We start from the raw sequence: 23,400 nt of genomic DNA, 5'->3' as shown, positions 1-23,400 counted from the left end.
TCAGTAATTCCATTTAAAAAGTGAAACTTGTATATTATATTCATACACTACATACAAACTCATATATTTCAGATGTTTATTTTGTTTAATTTTGATGATTACAAATGACAACAAATGAAAATCTCAAATTCATCATATCAGAAAATTAGAATATTGTGAAAAGGTTCACAATTGATGGCCCCTGGTGCCACACTCTAATCAGCTAATTAACTCAAACCACCTGCAAAAGCCTTTAAATGGTCTTTCAGTCTAGTTCTATAGGCTACACAATCATGGGGAAGACTGCTGACTTGACAGTTGTCCAAAAGACGACCATCGACACCTTGCACAAGGAGGGCAAGACACAAAAGGTCATCGCTAAAGAGGCTGGCTGTTCACAGAGCTCAGTGTCCAAGCACATTAATAGAGAGGCGAAGGGAAGGAAAAGATGTGGTCGAAAAAAGTGTACAAGCAAGAGAGATAACCGCACCCTGGAGAGGATTGTGAAACAAAACCCCTTCAAAAATGTGGGGGAGATTCACAAAGAGTGGACTGCAGCTGGAGTGAGTGCTTCAAGAACCACCACACACAGACGTATGAAAGACATGGGTTTCTGCTGTCGCATTCCTTGTGTCAAGCCACTCTTGAACCACAGACAGCGTCAGAAGCGTCTAAAGAGAAACAGGACTGGACTGCTGGTGAGTGGTCCAAAGTCATGTTCTCTGATGAAAGTAAATTTTGCATTTCCTTTGGAAATCAAGGTTCCAGAGTCTGGAGGAAAAGAAGAGAGGCACTTCATCCACGTTGCTTGAAGTCCAGTGTAAAGTTTCCACAGTCAGTGATGGTTTGGGGTGCCATGTCATCTGCTGGTGTTGGTCCATTGTGTTTTCTGAGGTCCAGGGTCAACGCAGCCACATACCAGGAAGTTTTAGAGCACTTCATGCTTCCTGCAGCTGACCAACTTTTTGGAGATGCAGATTTCATTTTCCAACAGGACTTGGCACCTGCACACAGTGCCAAAGCTACCAGTACCTGGTTGAAGGACCATGGTATCCCTGTTCTTAATTGGCCAGCAAACTCTCCTGACCTTAACCCCATAGAAAATCTATGGGGTATTGTGAAGAAGAAAATGCAATACACCAGACCCAACAATTCAGAAGAGCTAAAAGCCACTATTAGAGCAACCTGGGCTATCATAACACCTGAGCAGTGCCACAGACTGATCGACTCCATGCCACGCCGCATTGCTGCAGTAATACAGGCCAAAGGAGGCCCAACTAAATACTGAGTGCTGTACATGCTCATACTTTTCATGTTCATACTTTTCAGTTGGCCAACATTTCTATAAATCCTTTGTTTTTATTGGTCTTCAGTAATATTCTAATTTTCTGATATGATGAATTTGAGATTTTCATTTGTTGTCATTTGTAATCATCAAAATTAAACAAAATAAACATCTGAAATATATGAGTTTGTATGTAGTGTATGAATATAATATACAAGTTTCACTTTTTAAATGGAATTACTGAAATCAATCTACTTTTTCATGATATTCTAATTTTATGACCAGCACCTGTACTTGTTTCTTTTTGTTTAGTTCATCCAATGTACTTTCCTAACCATTAGTCCAGTAGGGGGCGGTGTTGCATCTCTAGGTTTTTCCCAATGCACAGAAGAAGTAAACCGACCGAGAAAAAATGGCGGATGACAAGGTGAGTAAGTGGTGTCTGGCATTTAATCTATTAAAAATTCAGTTACTTTACTGTTTTTGTTGCAGTTGACAGCAGTAGTTAGAGGATCGTGGACATTCGGTGTCTCTCAGTTTGTTATGTGTTAAAGTCACGAGTGGGGCTTTCAGGGAGAGACAAGAGTCGACCCTTTGAACACCAAGGCAAAAAAACTTCAGAGGAATTTGTGTATGTATGTGTGGTTAACGAGGCAGACATACTGCCGCGTCTTACTTGTGTTATAAAGCATGGTTAGTTAAAATCAGTTAGTTCTACTATCTCTGGATTTATCGTGGTTTCTTATATGAATAATAGATCTAAAATGTTTTTTTTTTTCCTTTTTCTAGGATCCTCTGAGACAGTTAAAAGATCTAACTCAGCTCAAACTTCAGCTGGAGGCGATCCAGAGAAGAGTGGAGAGTGAGGTGTCTGCAGGGATTCCCCAGGTGAGCTGTCAGGGCTGCCCCTGATCTGATGGAGACATTAAACTTTAAACAAATGTCATTTACCTTCAGTTTTAGTTTGAGTTTTTTTTTTTTCAGCTTTTATTGTCATTACACTGTTACAAGTACAGAGCAATGAAATTCACTCTCTGCATTTAACCCATTGCCTTGGGGAGCAGTGGGCTGCCATTGTGTGGAACCTGGGGAGCAGTGTGGGGTTAAGGGTCTTTTGCTCAGAGATCCAGTGGCAGTCTGTGGGAGTGGGGCTCGAACTCAGACATTCTGGTGCACCTCTCCCAAATTGTTGATGAACGCAGACAGGAGGCCTCTGATTGGTCAAATCTACAGCCGTTCTACACTATGCATGTTTTCTGTTTGGTACCTTACCGGCTTGTTTTGTTTGTATGACCGCCATTGTGGAAAACGACTTGTGAAGTTGGACCAGCTAGAAGCGCAAAGTGCTTTTTCCACCTGGATCCCTGCTCTTATTCGCCCTCACGTCCCACTGTTGTCGCACAAACTTGCCCCTACTTCGCCTTGGCCGTATCTAGACCCACAGCTAGTTCCTGATTCTTCCTCTTGCGTTGTGGCGTGGAACAACATAGCACAGACCACGCTTCAATTTTGGGCATAACTCAAAAATATCTGCGACAAGCTCACTGCGTCACACTGCTGCGGGAGGATAACCAGCCCTTAGGTCTGCATCATTTCAGAAATCTGCTATTGAAACATTCGAGAAATCATTGCATAGTTTAAAACGCCTTTTAGTAATTTTATAATATATACAAAGAGAATTATAAAATATTTATGATTCATGTTGGATCTTTTTATTCCAGCTGCTGATTTCTTGTAAAAACATTACTTTAATATTTTGTTGATTGTTTTTCTATCATATCCATTAATCAGTTATTCTAGAAGCAGAAATGAATGTTTGTGACCTGTTTGCATTTACTAATGCTGCATCAATTTTTTTAGTTTTTAGATATAAACTGTATTGTCACTGGTTAGAGCCAGTTAGGATCTAGGATCATAAGGGGGTCGTAGGCCCTGGTGGCCATTTCTGGACCCCAGTAGAAGTATATTGTAACCCAAAATCAGAGAGGAATTAAATATAAACGGGTTCTGTGAGGTAACGTTTTAATGTTTAAGTGTTTTTGTATTTTTATTCAGGTTTACTGCTGATATTTCTCAGTTCTGCTACACATGCCTTAAAACTGTCTACTGTTACTCTTGGAGGACTGAACAGTGGCTGTTGCAGGTGAATTTTTGGCTCAAACAGAACTTTTGGTGTTTGCACAGGTCTTGATAATCATAGCTCTGGATTTGAGGGATAAATTCAGCTCGGCATCCTGTTCTTTGCTGCCTCTTCCCCATTTTCCCCAGTGCTGCTTTCAGGTGATTTAATAAGGCGTGGGCTCCAGTGCTCCTCAACCTCCAGTGGATGAAACATTGTGGTCTGAACAGCAATAATACTATTCTGTGTAGGAAAGGAAGGAGCCAGATGAGGACAGCCTTTAGCATTCTGGACACCATTGATTAAACATAGCTGATGTTGGATGAATTGAGACTACAACCTTCCAAACAATAACATCAGCTACACAAATGCAGGGAACAGCTGAAGGTCTGCAATATAAAACCCAAAACATTAGGAGGTTTAGACAGTTGAACTGAAACAGGGAAGAAATTATGTATTTTTTGTTAAAACTCTGAGATTAGTGACAATGTGATTAGGGCCTATACATCCTGTCACACAAAGGATTGTGGGATTCCTCATAGCTCTACATTCCCATGTGGGTTGTTCAAGCCTCTCTGAAAGATGTGGAGCATCTTTTAGCGATCCTTTGCAATGTTGGGCTACTATTGGCACCTTTGGCTTCCAGCATGCGGGTTAAATATGCCACAGATTAACTGGGAGAACACCAGGTGTTTGTTCTTGCTTTCCAAACCGCTGATCTCATCAAGCAGGTTCTCCACATGCAGTGTAAGTACAGCAGTGATGGCTTCAAGCGAACCCCAGCAAATAAATATCACCCCTGCAACAAAATAAAAAAAAGAGGAGAAAAAAAACCCTGATCTTTTTTTTTTCTTTTGGCCCCTTTTTAACTACCTGCTGCTTTTCTGTTGGAACAATTATTATAATTATTTGGTGTTTGTGGTTGGTTGCTGTTTAATTAACATGTGAATGTTAGGCTGCTGTTTCTGAGTGGCTCCTCTCTGTGATAATTAATTAGTGAAACCTAAATTTTTTGGATTCTGATTGGCTGCTGTCGCCTACTTGATTTAAGTTGAAGGTCGGTTGCATCATTCGTTGCCTGGGAAACAAAACTCTGTCCATCAGTGTTGTGCTTTGTGTAAACATCTTTGATCATAAATACAGAAACAATATTAAAAATGGCAATGATAATTATATTTAAATATATTTTTGTTTCTTTTTTTTTTATTAAATCGCTATTTAAACAGGCAATCTTGTTGAGATGGGGCAGGTTACATGGATGATTTTTTTTATTTGATTTAGTTAATTTTTTTTTCTTTTTATTTTTGTCTTAAAATAAATTTAAAATGTGCCTGAAGAATCAATGCAGATTATTTTAGATCCAACTTTTGAAGCCAGCTGATGGGCAGTGTGATTTTACTCAGTGATGGAGAAAACAAGTCATTTCACATTTTAGCACCTCCTTAAAAGGACTTTAACCTAAATACCTAAATAAGTCGTATAAAGGCAACACTAAGCTTTTTTTCAGAGCGTCACATTTTGAAAATGTTGTTACAGTAACATACCTGTTCTTACATGCCAGTATTCTAAAAACACTAATCAAATATCTCCTTCTGCAGGGAAGCACAGTGTTGGGGTCTCCCTTCCTGAAGGGCTTTTTGGCCGGCTATGTGGTGGCCAAGCTGCGCTCTTCTGCCTTCCTGGGAGTGCTGCTGGGAACTCTCACCGGCATCTACGCAGCTCAGAACTATCAGGTGCCAAACATCGAAAGGACCATTAGAGATTACGTGAGCACAATGAAAAAGGGGCCAAAGTAAATTGGACTGACCTGCACTAGATGATAAAAAAGAAGAAGTGCAGCTCTGGGAGGTGCTGGAACTGAGCTGAACTACCTTTAAGTGTAATTCCACGGGGGACCTAAAGACAAAGACTCCAGTCGCTTTCATTGTTGCTTTGGGTTCAGTTTAAAGCTGCTGCTGCTTTTATTTCTTTGTTTCCACAGATGGATGTCTCTGTGCCTGTGAGGTTTTAAGGTTTGTTTTTTTTCCCAGATTGAGCAGCTATATTTATGTTAAGGCCTTTGGATTATAATGTGCTTCTCATGCATCACACAGGTTCTCCGTTTAGTTTAGAAACACATTTATTGTCGAGGTTTTATCATAGATTATGTTGGAAAATAATATTTATGGAAGATTGACTGATTATTTTTTTTCTTGCACTGAAGTTAATTTTTATTACAGCTAGTGTTCATTTTGTGTAATTTAAAATGATTGTAATTCAGAATGTGGGGCATCGATCCCCGGCGAGGATAAAGAGGCGGTGGGCAAGCGGGGTTAAGTGGTGTTTCCTCCTGGGCCTGATGGTGCTGCTCTACGGCTCTCATGCACCGCTTATCGCTATCACCAAAGTAGACGGTCAAGTCCCATTCAACGCCTCCTCCTGCGTCCTCATGATTGAGTTTGCCAAACTGTTCATTTCCTCTTTGAGCCTGGCTCTCACAGGCTCCACGTCGGCCCTGCGATCTCCTCCACGCCTGCTCCTGGTGGCCCCCTACGCCGTCCCCGCTGTGCTCTACACCTTAAACAACAACCTGGTAGTTGTCATGCAGGCGTACATGGATCCCAGCTCATTCCAAATACTCTCTAATCTCAAAATAGCTTCCACGGCGCTGCTGTACTCCGTCTGTCTGGGGAAGAGGCTACAGTCCGCTCAGTGGGTCGCCTTGGGGCTCCTCATGGCTGCGGGGGGCTTCCACAGCTACAGCAGCCTGGATCTACAGGGTCCTGAAGTCCATGAGGGTCCCAGGCTCCACATCAGCGCTTGGGGGCTTTTTCTTGTGCTGGTTTACTGCGGCGTTTCAGGACTGGCTGCAGTTTACACAGAGAGGATGCTGAAGAGCCAGAAGCTGCCCCTAAGCGTTCAGAATCTCTACCTCTATATGTTTGGAGTGGCGATCAACGGACTGACCTCTCTCTCCTCCTTAAGGGGCGACCGGAGGTTTCTGGAGGGCTACTCTGGGCTGGTGTGGGTTATCATCGCAGGGCAGGCAGCAAACGGACTTCTGATGTCTGTGGTGCTCAAACACGGCAGCGGGATCACCAGACTGTTTGTCATTTCCTCCTCCATGCTGGTTAATGCGCTGCTATCCTGGGCCATCTTGGGCTTACAGCTCACCCCTTTGTTCCCTCTACCCTGTGCTCTGATTGGACTGGCAGCTTACCTTTATTACAGATAAGAGAGGCTTCAGAGGAGCTCCGAACAAAGACTGCCTGTTGTGATCTTTCGCATTTGAGATTCTTTTAATGGTGCAGAAGTATTCATAGCTCTCATTTTGTCACATTAAACTTCAACGAATTAAGTGTGAGAAACCAGAACAGTAGTGCAGAGTTGTGAAGTAAGCAGAAAATGAAACCTGGTTTTCAAAATAGTTTTACAAAACCTGAAGCTTTCTTTAGTGACCACAGGGATGCTGTGGTCACAAAAGAAAAGGAAAAAAGCATGATTCTTGCAGCGTGTGTTACTGTGGGAACGGTGTTTATAGGACAGTGTGCAAATCAAACCAGTCTTCTCTTTTCTTCAAGATGCTGTTTGTTCTCTAACAAGCCTCTGAGGCTTTCATAGAGCAGCTGAGTTACTTCTGAAGGATTTGATTTAGAAATGTATTTGGTAAATGACCTGAATATGAATCCACACTGAGGTTTTTTAGTAGTAGTATCGCTTTTCTTCCACTCTATAATAAAAAAACACAGTTGGTTGCAAAGTGAAGCAAAACAAAGCAGAAAATATCCAGAGTTACAAGCAATTTTGCAAGGCGCCATTTTTTAGTCCTATTGTTTGCCTTTTTATCTGCCTTCTGAAACCAAACTTTAGTCACTATCTATTTCCTAAAGATGTGGGTTAAAGAAAGAGCTGATCAAATGCTGTTTTTTTTTTTTTCTTTTTTTAATGTTACACTGCTTATTGTTACAGAGACGTCCTACAATAACCTGTAATCCATATTGTGTTTTACCAACATTGTAAGGGATAAAGTGTTACATCCTGTGTTTAATGACCAATACATTTTCTGAAGCATTCACCAACAAAGGATTCCTCTCATTGCTGCTGGTTTATCTGGTCAGTCGCAGGACTTCCTCGCACAGCAAGAGCATCTTTCATCTCCCCCAAGGCTGCAGAATGAGAAAGACATTAGAAGCATTATTAAAATTTATCTGTGGTTATATAAGCAACGGCTGAGAAACTCTGACCTTTTTTAAGTTGCTTGTTCTCAGCTTGCAGCTGCTGGTTCTGCGCTGACAGGTAGATGGCATCCTGCACAGCTTCCAGCAGCACTCTCCTATATCTGCCTTCTGAAATCTTCCTCTGCTCCTCACTGACTTCACGAAACACCCTGAACACCTGCAGAACGGCAGAAAACAAACGTCTTATTGTGTTTTTGTTGGAAAATTAGTGTTTGGTCAATTATTAGTTTTAACAGAACTTATTGAATATTTATTTCTCTAAAATGTCTTTTTTTCTTCTTTTTTTTTGATTATTTAATTAATTTCTGCAATTAAATTTTAATCCTTAACCAGAAAGTGGTCTCTATAGTTTACGATGAAGCCATAAACCTCCACAGCTGCCTGGCATCTCCTCCTTATACTGATCACACACTGCTGAGTGGTAGTTGGGACTGAAACAATTAACCAGATTATTAATCTGGTTAATTGTTATTAATCAATTATTGAAATCATCAACAATTTTATTAATTGACTAATCGTTAACTGAAGTATAGAGACTCTGAATCATACCTTTAGCTGACAGAGTGACCCAGTTAGAGCAGGAATTATACCATGATTGTAAAAAATATATATATATGTAAACATTTTGCATTCAAGTTAAATTTAAAAACAAGAATTCCTCTTTCTATATGCTCTATCCAGAATTCCTCAAGTAGAAAAGTTTATTTCACCTGCTGTAATTTCATTAAAAATATTCTTTAAGGAACTTTTGGTAATTCGATTATTAATAGATTAATTGAAGAAAAAATCAAAAGATTAATCAGTTTGCAAAATAATTGTTAGTTGCAGCCCTAGTGGTAGTATAACTCTAAAACCAACAATTGTTGTAGGTTTGATAAAATGGTTTGGTTGGACATTCTGTTACAAAAGGCACAACAAAGAGAATCTTATATTTAATATGAGCCGTCAGGGAGAAGAATCATAACAGAAACGGGGTTGTATAAAACAGTGTTGTTTGATATTATAAATGCGATCGGTTTAGCTCAGGGGTCAGAAATCTAAAGAGCCATTTTCTCCTGAGGAATTTTCTTCTGAGTCCAGCTTAGTAAAAGTCATTTAGAGCCGCAAAATATTACATGACCTTTTAATAAAACACAACTTTTTTTATATGTGCAACAGGAGATCTGTTGGTATCTCAAACAACATGTTATATTTTTTGATTTTCAAATTAAAAGAAAAATATGCCATTTATAAAAACGAAGCATTGACTTTCTTCCATGGGTATTATTTGATGTAATAAAAAAAAAAATAAAACGCATAATTAACAAACTTAAAAGAAAAGTAGCCCTAAAAACGTACTTCTGGTTCTTCTAATGTAATTCGGTTGTAAAAAGTTCAACTCAAATATTCGTTATAAAAGCACTCAAGTTAAGACTAGTATTTTTGATTATAGTATATTAATTAGTTCTTTATATCATTTTTAGCCACTAATAAGAGGCATTATAGGGGGTCCAAATAGCCACATGCGGCTCCAGGGAGGCAGGTTGCAAACTTATGGTCTGACCCAGAGCTACACCTCATTATTGCATCACCTGAAAAGGTCAATAAAAGTACTTCTAGGTCTCAATACAAACCATTTCAGAATCATTATAAACAGAGAATAACTTTTTAGTAATATATTCTATACAGACTAAGAGGGAAACTTCAAAAAGCAAAAGAAAAGCTTTAAGAAGATAACTCTAGGTCTGATTTCTAACCTCAGCAGGCGGTTTTTCACCCTGCTGTTTGATTTCATAAACATCCTGAGGATTCAGTCGTAAACGCTGCTCTGCACTGTGACCCGTTGTATAATGTTTTCTGAACTCTCCATCTCGCTGCTCTCTGAACCAAAGACCTTGTAGCTTTTTTCTCATGCAAATATTTTACTAACCCAATAAACAGCATACTTTGTTGGCTTTAGTTTGAACCCAATAAACCCCCACCTGCAGGCTCTCCTCCCTCAAACAATGCAGCTCTGTTTGGTGTCTGTGATGCTGTTCCTGAAGGTCGCTCTCTGCCTGCTGGGCCTCGGCACGAAGCGCCTCTATGTGCATCAGCAGGATCTGCCTCTCTCTGCTCAACACCAGCAGCTCCCTCTGAGGGCTTTCTGTCTGATGGAGCAACGAGTAAACAGAGTTAGCTGAAAGAGATACCAGCGTTGGTTTGGAAGTGCGGCCGTTTCTGCATGGCCATAAATTCAGACTTGCATTTATTCAAACTGACTCAGCATTTTTGTCTAAGATGGATCATAAACAGAATGTAAACAACAGGGTATCTCATTATCTCACCGGTGGCTGCTCCTGCGCCAAGTCTCTCTCCATCTTCGCCACCTCCTCCTGAATTAATCTCATGTGATCCTCCTTAAGTTTCCTCCTCCGCTCCTGTGCTTCATTGTATTCCAACTGAGACTAATCATTAAATTAACAAAATAAACGTCTTAGTGTGTGTTTGCCACTAATCCAAGCATAAAGCTTATTTAGATGTTGAAAACTGTTGGACTAAGCCCTTTAAATGTGTTATCAGACTAGGAAGTTGCACATGTAAAGCTTTCTGCAAATGGTTACCCTCAGAGTCAATAATTACAGCTGTTTCCAACAATTTCTCTGACTAGATCTTGATGAGGAGGGTTTAATAATGCTTTTGAGAGAGGTAGTCTACTTACAGGAGTAGCGTGAATGCTATTTAAGAGGCTTAAGTTTCTGAAGTGGAGAAAATGGTATTGGAAAGGAAATGAATAAATGAAAAAGATTTGCTCAGGGTTTATATTTGAAGTTGAGCTCTAGGGATTTTCTCCCATCTCTTCCTTAATGCTCTTATCAACAAATTAAACTATTTACAGTGGGGTAAAAAATGTTAACTGATGTGAAAGTTGGTAGCATTAAGAATAAGCTAATAACCAAGACTCCTACTTAACTCATAGAAGTATGATCGATGAGTGTGAAGCCATGTCTAATCCATCTAAACTTTGTTAAAGGAGGTATTATTCAGGCACTGCAGCCCAAAAGAAGATAAGGAAGGGGAACTTGTGTCTCTCCATGTGGGCTTCCTGTGCTTGGCAGCAAACAAAGCATGGCTTCCCTATCTTCAGTGGCATATAAGGTGCGTTCCACCTGTATTCAGAGGTCTGAAGAGCAAATTTAGAACTGAACGGTTACTGAAAGTAAAAAAGTATGAGTCGAAAAGTAGGGGTAACCAACACCCTACCCCTGCATTCAAGATGGCTGCTACTTGCATCGACAGTAAGGCTGGACAATTCTGCCATTTACAATTTCATCACAATTTCAGAAAATGGAGTTCACAACTGCAGTAAAATGCATTACGTTGGTCTGCAGCCACACAGATGTGAGCTAAAAGTGTGACTTTTCAAATGATATTTAGTCTGTCATACGTGCACTCAAGTGTTTATAAGATGGGGTGTTTCAACATTGTTTGCGTAAACAAAACACTGTGCCATTTCCACGGTTTTAATAGTGCCCATACATGCACAGATCAGAGATTATGTGACTGAGTTCCAAGTGCTGCATTTTAATGGAGTGCAGCATTATTCATAGACAAGACGGGACAGATAGCGAGCTCCTGTAGCGTTGACCGGAGGACTTGTCAGTCAGAAAACAAAAAAGGTCTCCTCTTGTGCACTCTAAAATTAGACTTTAGAAAAGTGGTCATATGGAAGACACAACTAGTTTCAGACTGAGTTTAAATGATCTTTGCACATGAAAGATATTCTATTGCCATAACAATACTTCCCACTGTCATGTGAGGTAGAGGCGGTGTCATGCTGTGGGGTAAACATAGGCCTTGTTTTTAACCAAATGAGATGCGAGCAAGAAAGTATCTTGCCTATTCTTCTCTTTGTTACACATAGTTGTGATATTTTGTTTTTTTATTTTAAAACCTCAGGTACAAAGACTGTTATGTAGTGGTATCAAGTTTGGATATAGGCTACTGAGTTAGTAAGACCTCACTAATCATGGTCATAAATAGAGTGTATATGTTTCTCTCCTTAAGATAATTAGCAAAACCCACCTAGAGTAAAAACTGAATACCTTCAGCTCAATCAGCAAACCACATAGAAAATGCAAAATCTGAGACAATGTCGGCTACAGTACTTGTTGAGGGAGTTGAGACTCTCTTAAAACATTTCTGTTCTTCAGTGATTCTTCTCTGAGAGCTTCTTTCAGCTTTTGGATTCTGGTCACCCTCTCCTGGACCTTTTCAGCACTGTCTTTCCCTTCTGGAAATACCAGAAACGAAGACTACATGGTCATAATTATGCCTTAAAGATTAATTAACATTTTGAATTAAAACATGCTACCTTTGATGTGTTCCTCCATTTCTTGTCTTAACCTTTCCTGCAGATATTTAGCTGTTTCGGTGTCGTCTTTATGATCAAAAAGGCAATCTGCAGAAAGCATCTGGGGGCTGACTGATGATTTCTGTGAAGTTTAAGAGAATATGGACGTCAGTTTATTAAAAAGAAATATGGTTTGATGATTTTGCTTTTAGGGGAAAAGATTCCAACCTTAATTTTAACTTTTATCTTCTCTGACTCCTCTCTTCTCTTCTCCCATGACTGATTTTTCACTATCTATTTTAGAGATGGTAGACTGAACTTTCACTGTAATGCTTCATTGGAGGTTGTAGATTTCCTAGTATAGTATTTACCTTTAGATTCTGAGTCAGCTGAGCTAACTTGTAAATGTTGTGAACCTGATTTTCTCCCAGCAGCATCACATTTTGTAGCTCCAGGATGCTTTCACGAAGCTCCTGCTCTGTTCTCTTTGGATTCCAGCGAACAGAAGTGGGTTTAGTAACTAATCCCCTCACTTTCTGAGCCAAATGTAGAGCAGATTGAGTTTCATCATCGAGGAAACCTGAGAAGAAGTAATATCCAAAATTCAGATCTAAATAAACTTCCTCTCCACTCTGTTTTTACTCCTTTTACCTTGAGAGGTGATGCAGTAAATGAGGAATGTTCTGTTGTTTCCTGTAAGAGCATCTTTAAGCAGAGCATTAAGGAGGCTGTCGCTGACTGAAGAAGGAGGATTATGGTCCAGAATCTTCAACAGTGGGATGACCCTGTAAAAAAAAGAAACAAGTTGTAAATCAATTTGCTAATGATTTCTTATTTGTGTTTTTATTCATATGTTTGAACTAAATGACTTAAGCTATAGCTGAAAGTCCTCTCTTGGTTTTGGTTTGGTGTCACTTTTTGCAGGATGCTGCATCAAGTACAAAAACACAGTGTATGTTTTTATATGGGTGCATTCTTGTTGCCAGTTTCAATCTGCAGAGACTCAAAATTTGATGGATATGCAAGATGGCATAATACAGGTTTTGTGTTGGGTTTATTTTTAAGAACCAAATACAAACGCACACTGAAGCAAACTAGCAATCGTTTATGACCAAATTACCTTGAGTGCTTTATAATAAGAATCCATGAAATGAGAAAGATAGTAAGAAAACAATAAACAATCAATATTTACACAAAACCATTTCAGTACTTACAAATACAAATACATATTCTTACAAAATCTAATGTAAATTGGAAAAATAATTCTTTTAAGCACTGCCCTCTTGGTTTACTCCAAGGGCCTTTAAGCAACACCTGCAGAATATCTCTTATATTTGTTGCCACGCCCCGAAAAGGAAAGGAAAAACCCAGAAGAGATGAGTGCTTTCCAACTAGACAGGTACGGTGAAAAACTAACGAGTTAAAGAAACAAATCTAAAGAAACAAACTGACCAATTATTATTTGAACTCTTGTTATATGGAAAGCATGACCAGCACCCCTGCTTCAATAGAATCTCTTTAAAAAAAGTGTCTTAAAAGATCAACAATAAAGAACTGAAAACAACTCAGCTGTCTGTAACTTAGCTAACCCAGATGTGGGTAGAGTGGTCAAAAGAATTAAGAATATGGAGTAGCCATCCAAGATGTGACTAAAGAGTAAAAAAGTATTTACCGTATTTTCACGACTATAAGGCGCACTTAAACGTCTTTTTTTTCCCTCAAAATGTGCGGTGCGCCCTTTGGTGCGGTGCGCCCTATGTGTGTTGTAACTGCGACTTTTGAGACCACCTCATTGAGGAGATGATGAAAGAGTGGCTGAATGTAAGGAGACCAGGTGTTTTTTTTTTCCACCACTCACCATCGCTGTTAATATGTAGCTCCATGCGTGCCCATCTCACAGCTGATGTGAAAAACATGGGGAAACAAATGAATGCTGTGCTTGCTGTTCAACCGCTCAACATCGGTGTGAACCGGACCCAGCAGGTGCAGCAGAAGCAGCGAGTTTACATGCAAAGTCAATGGTTGACGCGCGTATAGGTGCAGCAAAAGGTCCTGCAGCGCGTTTTGGTGCAGCACGTCGGGAGCGTTTAAGCATCTGAAGCGCCGCCAACGCGCTGCTGCTGCTCAAGATGGAAAAATTTAAGTTTTGCTGCTGGACGCGCCGCATCAACCAATCAGAGAAGCTGATCTGGGAGCTGACAGCGAGACAGACAGCGCTCTGATGACATATGATATTAGATGAAAAAGGCTGGGTGGATGCGTGGCTGAGGCAGGTGTATCTGAGAAGACTAGGTGGTTTTTTCCACGCATCACCATCGCTGCGTGCCCATCTCACAGCCGATGTGAAAAAAAGGTGAATCAAATCAAACGCTGTGCTCGCCGTTATCCCGGGGGTCTGACAAAGGAACTTCCACCGCTCGACATCGGTTTGAAGCGGCCGTTCAAAGTAAGGCTGCAAGCGGCATGGGAGCGATGGATGACAGACGGAGACCACAGTTTCAGGATAATGGGAAGGCAGCGCCGGGCAAGTTACGCCACCGTTAGCGGATGGATTGTAGATGCTTGGACTACTACGTGTCTGCTGGCTCTGTTGTTCAAGCTTTTGCAAAAGCCGGCATTATTTCTGAGGAGCCGCGCTGCACGGAAAGTGACTGACAGCGAAGATGGGGAAACTGGCATGTCTGATTTAGCGCAGCTGTTTTATTCAGAAACAGAGGATGATGACTTTGATGGGTTTGATTAATACTTTGTAATAAATACATGAATAAAGCACAATCATACTCAGTTTTGCTCCCGCTCTATTTTTCTACCTGAAAACTTAATTCAACAGCAGCCCCGGCGCATCTCCTCCTCTTCAGCGCGGTGGCTGGCAGGTGTTTTTTCATCTAAATAATCTAAATCTTGCAGCTATATTTGCTGTGATCAGTGGGAATAAAGTAGTTTTAATATGTTTTTAAGTGAGAAAGTCCACCTGAAAACTTAATAATTGCAGTCAGTTCATCCAGATTATCTATTTCTGTCGGAGGCGCTCAGACCCCCACATACCAGCGTTGCACCGACAGTAAATCCATTCAACAGCAGCCTCACCGCGGCTGCTGACAGGTGTTTTTCATCTAAATAATTTTAACTGCAGGCACCAGGATACCGGCAATAAAAGCGAACATATTCCGTCGGCAGGTTTCAGGATTTTAAGTTAATTTAGGAGTGATCACAGCGCTGTGTCATCTGCGATGTGTCTGTCTCACGGCCAGCACCCAGGTTTGATTAATACTTTGTAATAAATACATGAATAAAGCACAGTCATACTCAGTTTTGCCCCCGCTGTATTTTTAAATACGCAGTAGAGGTATTTAAAGGTAGTAGAGGACATGTACCTGTATATAAAAAACGCGCCCTATAGTCCGGTGCGCCTTATGTGTGTGTTAAATACAGAAATGGGACACATAACTGAGAGTGCGCCTTTTAGTCCGGTGCGCCTTATGGTCGTGAAAATACGGTAGTAAAAAGTGCTACACAGGTACTGAATAACTAATCATAACATCCAATGTTTACAATTTGATAAAAATAGAACAAAATGTAAGGTAATGTCCAGATTCTGATATTTTAAAGACTATAATAAAACTCTTAAAGGTATAGTGCAGGATGTTTATTTCCAGGTGGATCATCAAAATAAGTGGTCCTTCTAATTGTCAATCACTCTGGTGATATTCTGGTGCCCGTCTCCATTTTCACCGGTGGTGAGTCTGACATAGTGAAAAAATTGCAAACCTTCTTTTGGAATGAAAGCTTGTATGAGTGATGCAAACAGCAACTTTTAAACAGAGAATGCACAAGGAGAAATGGGCTCATCCACGCTCTCGCACATGTTTATTAGGCGTTCCCTATCTGGAGTGGTTACAAGGTTGTGCATGTGCATTTTTTTTTAAAGACAAGAGGGCAAATCTTTTCAAAAATTCATTAAAATCCTCCGCAATACCTTTAAAATAATGTAATAAAAAAATCCAACTCCAGGCAATATAACTTTTCTTAACCAGTTTTCTTTTAAACATTAAAAATTTTGAAACCAGTTCCATCATTGACCAAATTTACTCTTTACTGGATATTATAGCATGACCTCCACGTGTCATGGTCGGTTCAGGTAAGCCTGTGTACAAAAAAGAACAAGTTTTGACATGAAACATGTTTTGAGAACCTAACAAAGAAAAAACAAGCTTGTTCTGTGAAGTCACACGCAATGGATTGAGCAGTATAACTACTCCTACAAGTATTTTCCTGTCAAAAACTTACTCATATATCTGCATAAATATGATTTTTTTCCATCCTATCTCTAAAACACACAACACCAATAATTACATGTCATGAAGTAATAAATATATTTTCATTACCCTTGTCCTCAACCAGCAGGGCTGTACAGTAATTCACTTCATTTTATTTAAATAGCGCCAATTCTCAACACGTGCTTTACAGAGACAATACTGTCAGATTGGTTAAAAGTTTTTGTCAAGGAAAACCAGCTGATTGCATCGAGTCATCCATGCTACTCCTGGATGAGTTTGAAGCAACGACATTCGCTTGCATTTTGTTGTTGTCTCTTCAGCAATCCCTCACACAGAACAAATACATGTCCCCTTACATCCCTACTGTTTAGTTATTTTTTCTTCCTTCAAAAAAACTGTGATAGAACATAATTTTGCTTTTAACTCTATATTCTTTGTACATATTCTGGACCGATGTTTCTTTTTGTTTGGATTATTTTTCCTCTGTCTCGTTCCTGTCATCCCAAATGGTGGCAGGTGGCTGCTCATACTGAGATGCTTATTTTACAAAAATATATCTGAATGAATTTATATCACTTTCCTAAATAACAGAATGACTGTCAGAGAGAATGACATATCTGGGAGTCTGCAAGAATATGACAGGCCTTATGGGGGAAGCATGCCAGAAGGCTTTTTTTTTTTACAAGAACCCCCTGCTGTTAACACATTGCCTTGATTTATGTCACTTACTTCCTTGTCATTTGTATGTAAATAGGCACTGTTCTCTCTGGCAGATGGTGATGATTCACCAAATACATACAATAATCTTCTTGGAATGATTAATTCAGTAAAATTGAGAGATGTAGTTTCAATCAAAAGTGCAATTATTGTAGAGAAAAATTCAAGCATAAAATGATATATGTGATTTTCAGTACCTCTATCTTATTCACAATAACTTAATGATCCATCTCAGAGCTACAATAGAAATTGTATATAAATGAGAAGTACACTTTATTAGATTAAATTGGATTTGACTTTTTTAAGGCTTCCAGACTTCTTTGTTGTATTTGGCAAAAGAAAATGTTTTACCCCTGATTTACTGAGTCAGCTTAATGTTTTGTTTTTTGGATTTATACCCTTGCCCTGAAAATAGGCACAGACTAAACAGCTTTGCTAAAATGTGCAGTAAACTATAGGGATATGTTCTGCAGAGCTCCCCCAGCTCCTGTTAACCTGCACCACCCTTATTTCTCTAACTATAGGTTGCTTCAATCGGCTCCCACACACATAGTGATAAAGTGCCACACTGAAAAAATGTAAAAATTCAAATTTTTTCCTATAACTTTCAGCCTTTTTTTGATGATCTATTCTGATGGGCCAACATAGAGACTGCAGTCATACTTATTTGATAACTGCTATGGCTTTTTTCTTATATCTGACCATTCATTTCAAAAATGCTTCGCTAGTCTTAAACAAAAAAAATATTTTGCTGTCACTCAAAGGGTTTTTTCAATTATTTTTTGTATATATTATAATGGATGTATGAAGGAAGGCTCTTCTGTAACGGTGTGTCTTGCATCGGATCGGGAGAAGCCTTTGACTTAAGAAACTCTGTTGTGGTTTAAAAGTCTTTTGCTCATGGTTTTTTGCAAAAATCAACCAAAACTGACATTTTTTTTTTTACTGCTTTAAAGTGCATGAGGGAAGTTTTTGGGCAAAGGAGGGCTGGGTGTGGGAAGGATAGAAGAATGATGACATTGTCCTGAACTAAACCAGCTGAAGAACATGTTCAATTTATTGTCTGTTCAATTCTCTTTGAGTGAGGCCTGCAATCTTCTTCATCCCTGACCTTCTTCCTCTGCTTTTTGTTAAAAGCATAGCATTGCATTCCTGTAATTCAGGCTGTGTCCTTACCAAGGCTCAAAGTTCCATCAACTTTGTTTCAGTTTGGGGCTGCATGATTAAATGTCCACTTTTGACAATTTACTTTTGATTACATTTCCTTTTCCCCCTTGCTTCATCTCAACCCATTGAAAATTTTACTTCTCAGTTTTTTTGTGGTGTTTTCTATTTACTTATTTATGTTATTATTACTACTCTCTCTTTTTTTAATTGTCTATATACTTTTTTATTCACATGTTTGTGTAGGGTAAGAAGGAAGGATGTGGGTTATTACTGATCTGTAACATAATCTTGTAGGATTGTGTGTGTGTGTGTGTGTGTGGGGGGGGGGGGGGGGGGGGGGTGGTTGTTGTTTTTGTAAAAAGGAAAAAAATCCTTACTTTTCATTGTTTGTACTTGACCTTGTCACGTGAATAAAAACATGAATAAAAATAAAAAATAAAAAGTTCCATCAACTTTCCTAAAGATATCACATAGCTCATAATGATTGATGGAAGAGATGGCTTGAATTTCCTTCTCATCTCTCTTTATCAAGCTTCTGCTCTGTATCCTCAGAACCTTCTTTTAAAATTAAGTACTCGAGTTCAAATATTATTTCAGACCTTGAAATGTCAATGAGCTACTTCAGTGTAAAAAAACAACAACTTTCTATTGTTACTATGGTTATGCATTATAACAAATGTGCAAAAATGAAAATACATTGACAAAAAAATGCACATCTAACACCAGAGATACATCAGAGAGAAAAAATGCAGCTTAATACATACAATAGCATTTTTTCTTGATTTTTTTTATTTCTTTGCCGTTGGTCTTTGCTGTTTAGAAAACAAATTATCTTTGGAGACCAAAAGTTTATATTATTCTTTACCCACAATCCTTTAACGGCCCACCTATTAATAATATTATTTAAACGGGTAGCAGTAGTATATTTATGCTAGGTTGTCTAACCTGAAATTAAAACCATATCTATCAAATTCATATACATTTTTTTTCCTTAGTATTACCACAACATTTTTATAATTGCCATTCATGATTCCATTAACTTATAACCAAGCAGAATATTATCATGTCACATGTGTTATGGGCATCTTTACATTTTGGTGAGCTGAGTAAACATTTGGTCAGCCACCCTGACTGAAGTAACGGATAGGTTTCAGACTTTATGTCACTGACCCTCTGAGGTCAGTCCTACTGGCTCCTCCGGCGAGGCTGAACAGCTGCAGTTTGCTGCGACAGACATCCGACTCCACCTGCTGCGGATGGAGTTTCCATTCAGCTGTCACTGAGAAGAGGCAACTGCATCTAAGGAAAACATACAGCATGACTGTCAAACATGTTTGTTTTTTTCATTCAGGTGTTTTACAGTTTAAAAAATTTAGTTTAAAATAAAAATAACCTACCAGTTTTTTTTTTTTTTTTCACCTACCGGCTGGAGATACTTTCTGTGTTAGTTTTCAATGTCTCCCTGCAGATTTTATAAAAATCAAAGGCCTCTTCTGCTGAAGATACACACACCTCACATAAACCTTCCACTACACTGAAAGAAAAAAAGAGATGCACATTTGGTTTATGTTTCAGTCATATATATATATATATATATATATACTGTATTGACTTTAGGTTTTATTTGTGTGTTTTTTTAAACTTATACCATTTTAAACCCTTTGGCTTTATATACTCTGTACATTTATGTATTTTTGGGGAGCACTTTTTGGTCCTCTCTTGTTAAAAAGATGCTGAGGCATGCTATGCTGTGGTACCTAACATCAGATTTAAAGCACTTTAATGTCTTTGTGGAACCAGAAATGTAATGAATTAAAAGTGGGACAAAGGATGAATTTTGTTTTATATTGTTTGTGCCTCAGTAAATAGAGACTAAAGTGACAACTTTAATCAGGGCAAACTTTTTTGACATCCTGTGACAGCCTGCTGTTACACTCTGAAGCTTTTACATTTTTCATTTTCAAAATGAGTTGCACATTTTATATATTTTCATTAGCCTGACTTTAAGTTAGCTTTTTGAAGTGCACATATTTAGTTAACTTTATTTGTCAGGTTGTTTTTTTGTCAAGATGCAAATTATTGTGTCAACAGTGGTCTGATCAGTCACTATTTAAGTTTCCTTCATGTCCTGTTTGTGAGGTCAGTTTGTGCTTGAGTTCTTTATGCTAAAGCCTGAATTGAATTCTGTTGATTTTTTTTTTTATTTTTTTTTTCAGTGGTTTTCTAGCTGGTTTGTGAAAATCCCTCACACATCCTTTGAAGTGGTCTTGATTGATTTTTCTCCCTGCAAAGGTCTTTTAATGCCTCTTTATATCACTTGACCATGACTACATTGTGTAGCGTGTTAGAAAAAAAATGCTGCAGCACAGAGAAAGATTTCCACAGTTTTCAATCAGCAACAAGTTTTCTATAGAATCTGAATTTACCTTGAATCTTTACAACGGGTAAACACATCCAGCATACTGACCTGAGAAATCCCAAAAATGCAAATAGGTTCAGAAGTTCAAGCAGGTAAAATGCAGAATAACCCAAAACTGATAATGTATCAGTGGTTTGTTTTTAAATGAATCCAAAACCGGAAAAATGTGTTCCTGCTTGTGTTTAACCTGTTGGAAACTGTCTTCAACAAAAGTGAGAGATTATTAAAGCATCTTACCTTCTCAAGTTTGTGTTTAGATTGTAAAGTCTTGATTTCTTTAAACTGTTTTAAACTTCTGCCGTTTTTAATTTCTCAGCCAATACATTTTGGGTGAAGGTCAATTTTAACACCTTACTTTGAGAAAATAGTTTCTTTTTTATATAAAAAGGGGGAGTACGATAAAAACAATGAAATTTTCAACGCACAGCTTCATTTTTGATTTTGCAAAATTTTAGAACATTTTGTGTCATCCATCTGCTAATAACAGAGAGGTAGTCCAGCACAGAGCACTCTACGCTGTCCTGCAGGGGGAGGGACATAACAATCTACTGCAAAACTGTGAAAGAAAATTCCTTTTCTAAAGAAAAGTGTCAAAGTTGCAGCAGGTTAAACAATCAAAAAAGGCCTGAAAATGATACCCTATGGGATTCTGCTTTTAGAGGTTAGCAGAAGTGGAGAAAAAATCCTCAATGCAGACAAAAACATTCTTTCCCAGGGGTAAGATCTATTGATCACTGTTGTTGTAAATAATACCTAGAAAGTTAAGCTTCTGGGAAGCAAAATATGAAGATGTTTTTCACTAATCTAAAGTATAATGTATAACTATATAATTGTAATATACCTTCCAAGAACTGGATGTGTTACAAGCTGTGAGGTCTCTTTGTTGAGGCTGAATAGATCCACTGCACTGCCATCTGGGTAAAACTGTCACAAAGAAACGCTATTTTAAATCATGAAAAGTCTAAGCAGAAGTAATGCTTTTAAACATCAGGACAGACCTGAAGAAATGATACAGAGATGAAAGACTCGGCTCTTTCTTGCATTCTTGTGCAACCAAACAGATTAGCCAAGACCTAAAACAAGGTCAGTGATTCAATTTTTACTGAAAGCAAAAACATTTATTCTGCTGAAGTATAGACTATAAACTATATAGCTCACCTGTCTAAGGATGCTTTTTTCCGTCAGGGCTTCAACCATCTCTGTGGGTGTCCCACACAGCAGCAGTGTTATGTTAAAGCCACTTGATAGGAACTCAGTCAGAGGCTGCAGGAGCTCAGAGTGAAAACTCTGCATGTTTAGGTTCACAATGTTAGTTCAGAATTTTTATTTGGTGGCAAACTAAGACGCTAATGAGGTATATGCGAGTTTAGAAATGTTATACCTCCATAGTATCTGCTGTTACGACCTGATCAAATGTGAAGCACTCTGGTTCCTAAACACACACAGACATTCGATTTGTGGTGCCCATAGAAAACACTTTAAAAACTACACTCTGATGCAGGAATGGATTTACCCTATTTAATGTAGATATGTATTTAACTTCACATCCTTCAACTGCGAGAGCTCTATGGTCTGCATGTTCTGTGTGATCAAAACCACAGAAACATCCTTTAAATCAGCAGGCAAACAAAACAATTCACAGATTTCTGTATTTTATTTACCTGGACTTGTAGGGAGTACAACTCCCACTCTCAGTGACTCAAATCCCTGACACATCTATCAACAGATGGAGGTCAGAAACAACTGTTGTAAGAAACTCAATTAAACTAGTCTTTACTCATCTAAACAATCTCCATTATGCAGATTTAAAATAAACCCTACTGCTATAGGACTGTATTAAACATATACTTACATCTGTGTTTATGATCGCTGTGGCCATCCTCAACGTGTGGCTTTTTAGAGCCACTCTGACCTGATCTGGATTATATTACAGCTAGGTGAATTATTAATGCGTCAAAAGCTACTTTCTCTTGTTTGAATCATGATGTTGTTTCCTAGATGGATATTAAATAGGTAAGCTTCTTTAAGGGAAAAAATAATATAATTTAAAGTATTTCATTGCATGGAAAGAGGGAAATTGTACAAATATGATTCATTGTTATAGAACTATTCATGTTTTTGATAAGGGAGGCTGTGGGGGCATTTCATCTTCAGAGGAGCGCAATACCAAAGATATAAATGATCAAAACACAAGAGGAAACATGAAATCCCAATAAAGATTGCTACAGTGCGTTTTTAAATGACATAAATACAGAACTTACATTTAATGCACATTTAAAATTGACTTTTGAGAGAAGCCTCTTATTACCTATAAAACAAACCTATAAGCAGGTTTACCATTTTATTTTCCAACTTAAAGTAACCAAAAATCCAACATCTAAATTGAGAAATGTTTCTTCTATAACTGTAACAAAAACTTTAATTAAACATGACAAATACCTTTACTGGTTGAAAATTAATTTTGGTATTAAAATTACTAAAAAAAGTGGTGAACTTAAGTACTTAACTCAGGTCATATGCCAATTTTCTTTTTTTTTATTATTTATAGGTCTTGCAAAATTATGTAACAGGTGTTTTTTATCTTCACACAAGGCTTTATGTTGTTTTTTTATGGTTTGTTTTGAGTTTTTATTAGTAACAACATACTTGCAAAATAATATATTAACCTTTTTAAATACTTTGCCTTAAAATTAAAACAACAAAATAAAAAAAAACAACATTGAATTAGTTGTAAAACTAAAAGTAAGAATCAATAAAATAGTATTCAATAAAACTAGCAAATCCACTCGAAGAAAATGATAAAAAGTAACCTAATTTGAGAAAAAAGTCACAATTAAAGAAAAATAAAGAGTTCTAAAGTATCATAACCTTGCTTCCTGGTTAATTAACAATACTTTTAAACCAAAAT

General features: G+C 38.2%; 3 protein-coding genes across 3 annotated transcripts; 2 read left to right on the top strand and 1 right to left on the bottom strand.

Annotated features, from left to right (window-relative positions):
* The first annotated feature begins 1,610 nt into the window (after nucleotides 1-1,610).
* LOC119777908 (SLC35A4 upstream open reading frame protein) lies at nucleotides 1,611-5,206 on the top strand. Its single transcript, XM_038276916.1, has 3 exons — nucleotides 1,611-1,691; nucleotides 2,054-2,152; nucleotides 4,982-5,206. Exons 1-3 carry the CDS (start codon nucleotides 1,677-1,679, stop codon nucleotides 5,177-5,179), a joined length of 312 nt encoding a protein of 103 aa, XP_038132844.1. The 5' UTR covers nucleotides 1,611-1,676; the 3' UTR covers nucleotides 5,180-5,206.
* Nucleotides 5,207-5,607: 401 nt separating this feature from the next.
* slc35a4 (solute carrier family 35 member A4) lies at nucleotides 5,608-7,929 on the top strand. Its single transcript, XM_038276915.1, has one exon. The coding sequence runs from the start codon at nucleotides 5,629-5,631 to the stop codon at nucleotides 6,595-6,597; it is 969 nt and encodes a 322-aa protein (XP_038132843.1). The 5' UTR covers nucleotides 5,608-5,628; the 3' UTR covers nucleotides 6,598-7,929.
* Nucleotides 7,269-22,399, bottom strand: LOC119777906 (chromosome-associated kinesin KIF4). The gene is made up of 18 exons (XM_038276914.1): nucleotides 22,345-22,399; nucleotides 22,154-22,208; nucleotides 22,006-22,073; nucleotides 21,874-21,924; nucleotides 21,651-21,779; nucleotides 21,491-21,565; nucleotides 21,334-21,416; nucleotides 19,497-19,607; nucleotides 19,244-19,372; nucleotides 12,564-12,697; nucleotides 12,284-12,492; nucleotides 12,141-12,206; nucleotides 11,934-12,054; nucleotides 11,728-11,852; nucleotides 9,907-10,026; nucleotides 9,562-9,729; nucleotides 7,607-7,757; nucleotides 7,269-7,528 (listed from the first exon to the last, which is right to left on the bottom strand). The coding sequence occupies exons 1-18, from the start codon at nucleotides 22,369-22,371 to the stop codon at nucleotides 7,455-7,457; spliced, it is 1,896 nt and encodes a 631-aa protein (XP_038132842.1). The 5' UTR covers nucleotides 22,372-22,399; the 3' UTR covers nucleotides 7,269-7,454.
* Nucleotides 22,400-23,400: the final 1,001 nt, after the last annotated feature.

This window comes from Cyprinodon tularosa, unplaced genomic scaffold, assembly GCF_016077235.1.
Source record: "Cyprinodon tularosa strain WSP-4 unplaced genomic scaffold, ASM1607723v1 ctg129, whole genome shotgun sequence".
Lineage (NCBI taxonomy): Eukaryota > Metazoa > Chordata > Actinopteri > Cyprinodontiformes > Cyprinodontidae > Cyprinodon > Cyprinodon tularosa.
The sequence above is the reverse complement of the archived record's forward strand: the minus strand, read 5'-3'. Positions and strand labels throughout refer to the sequence as shown.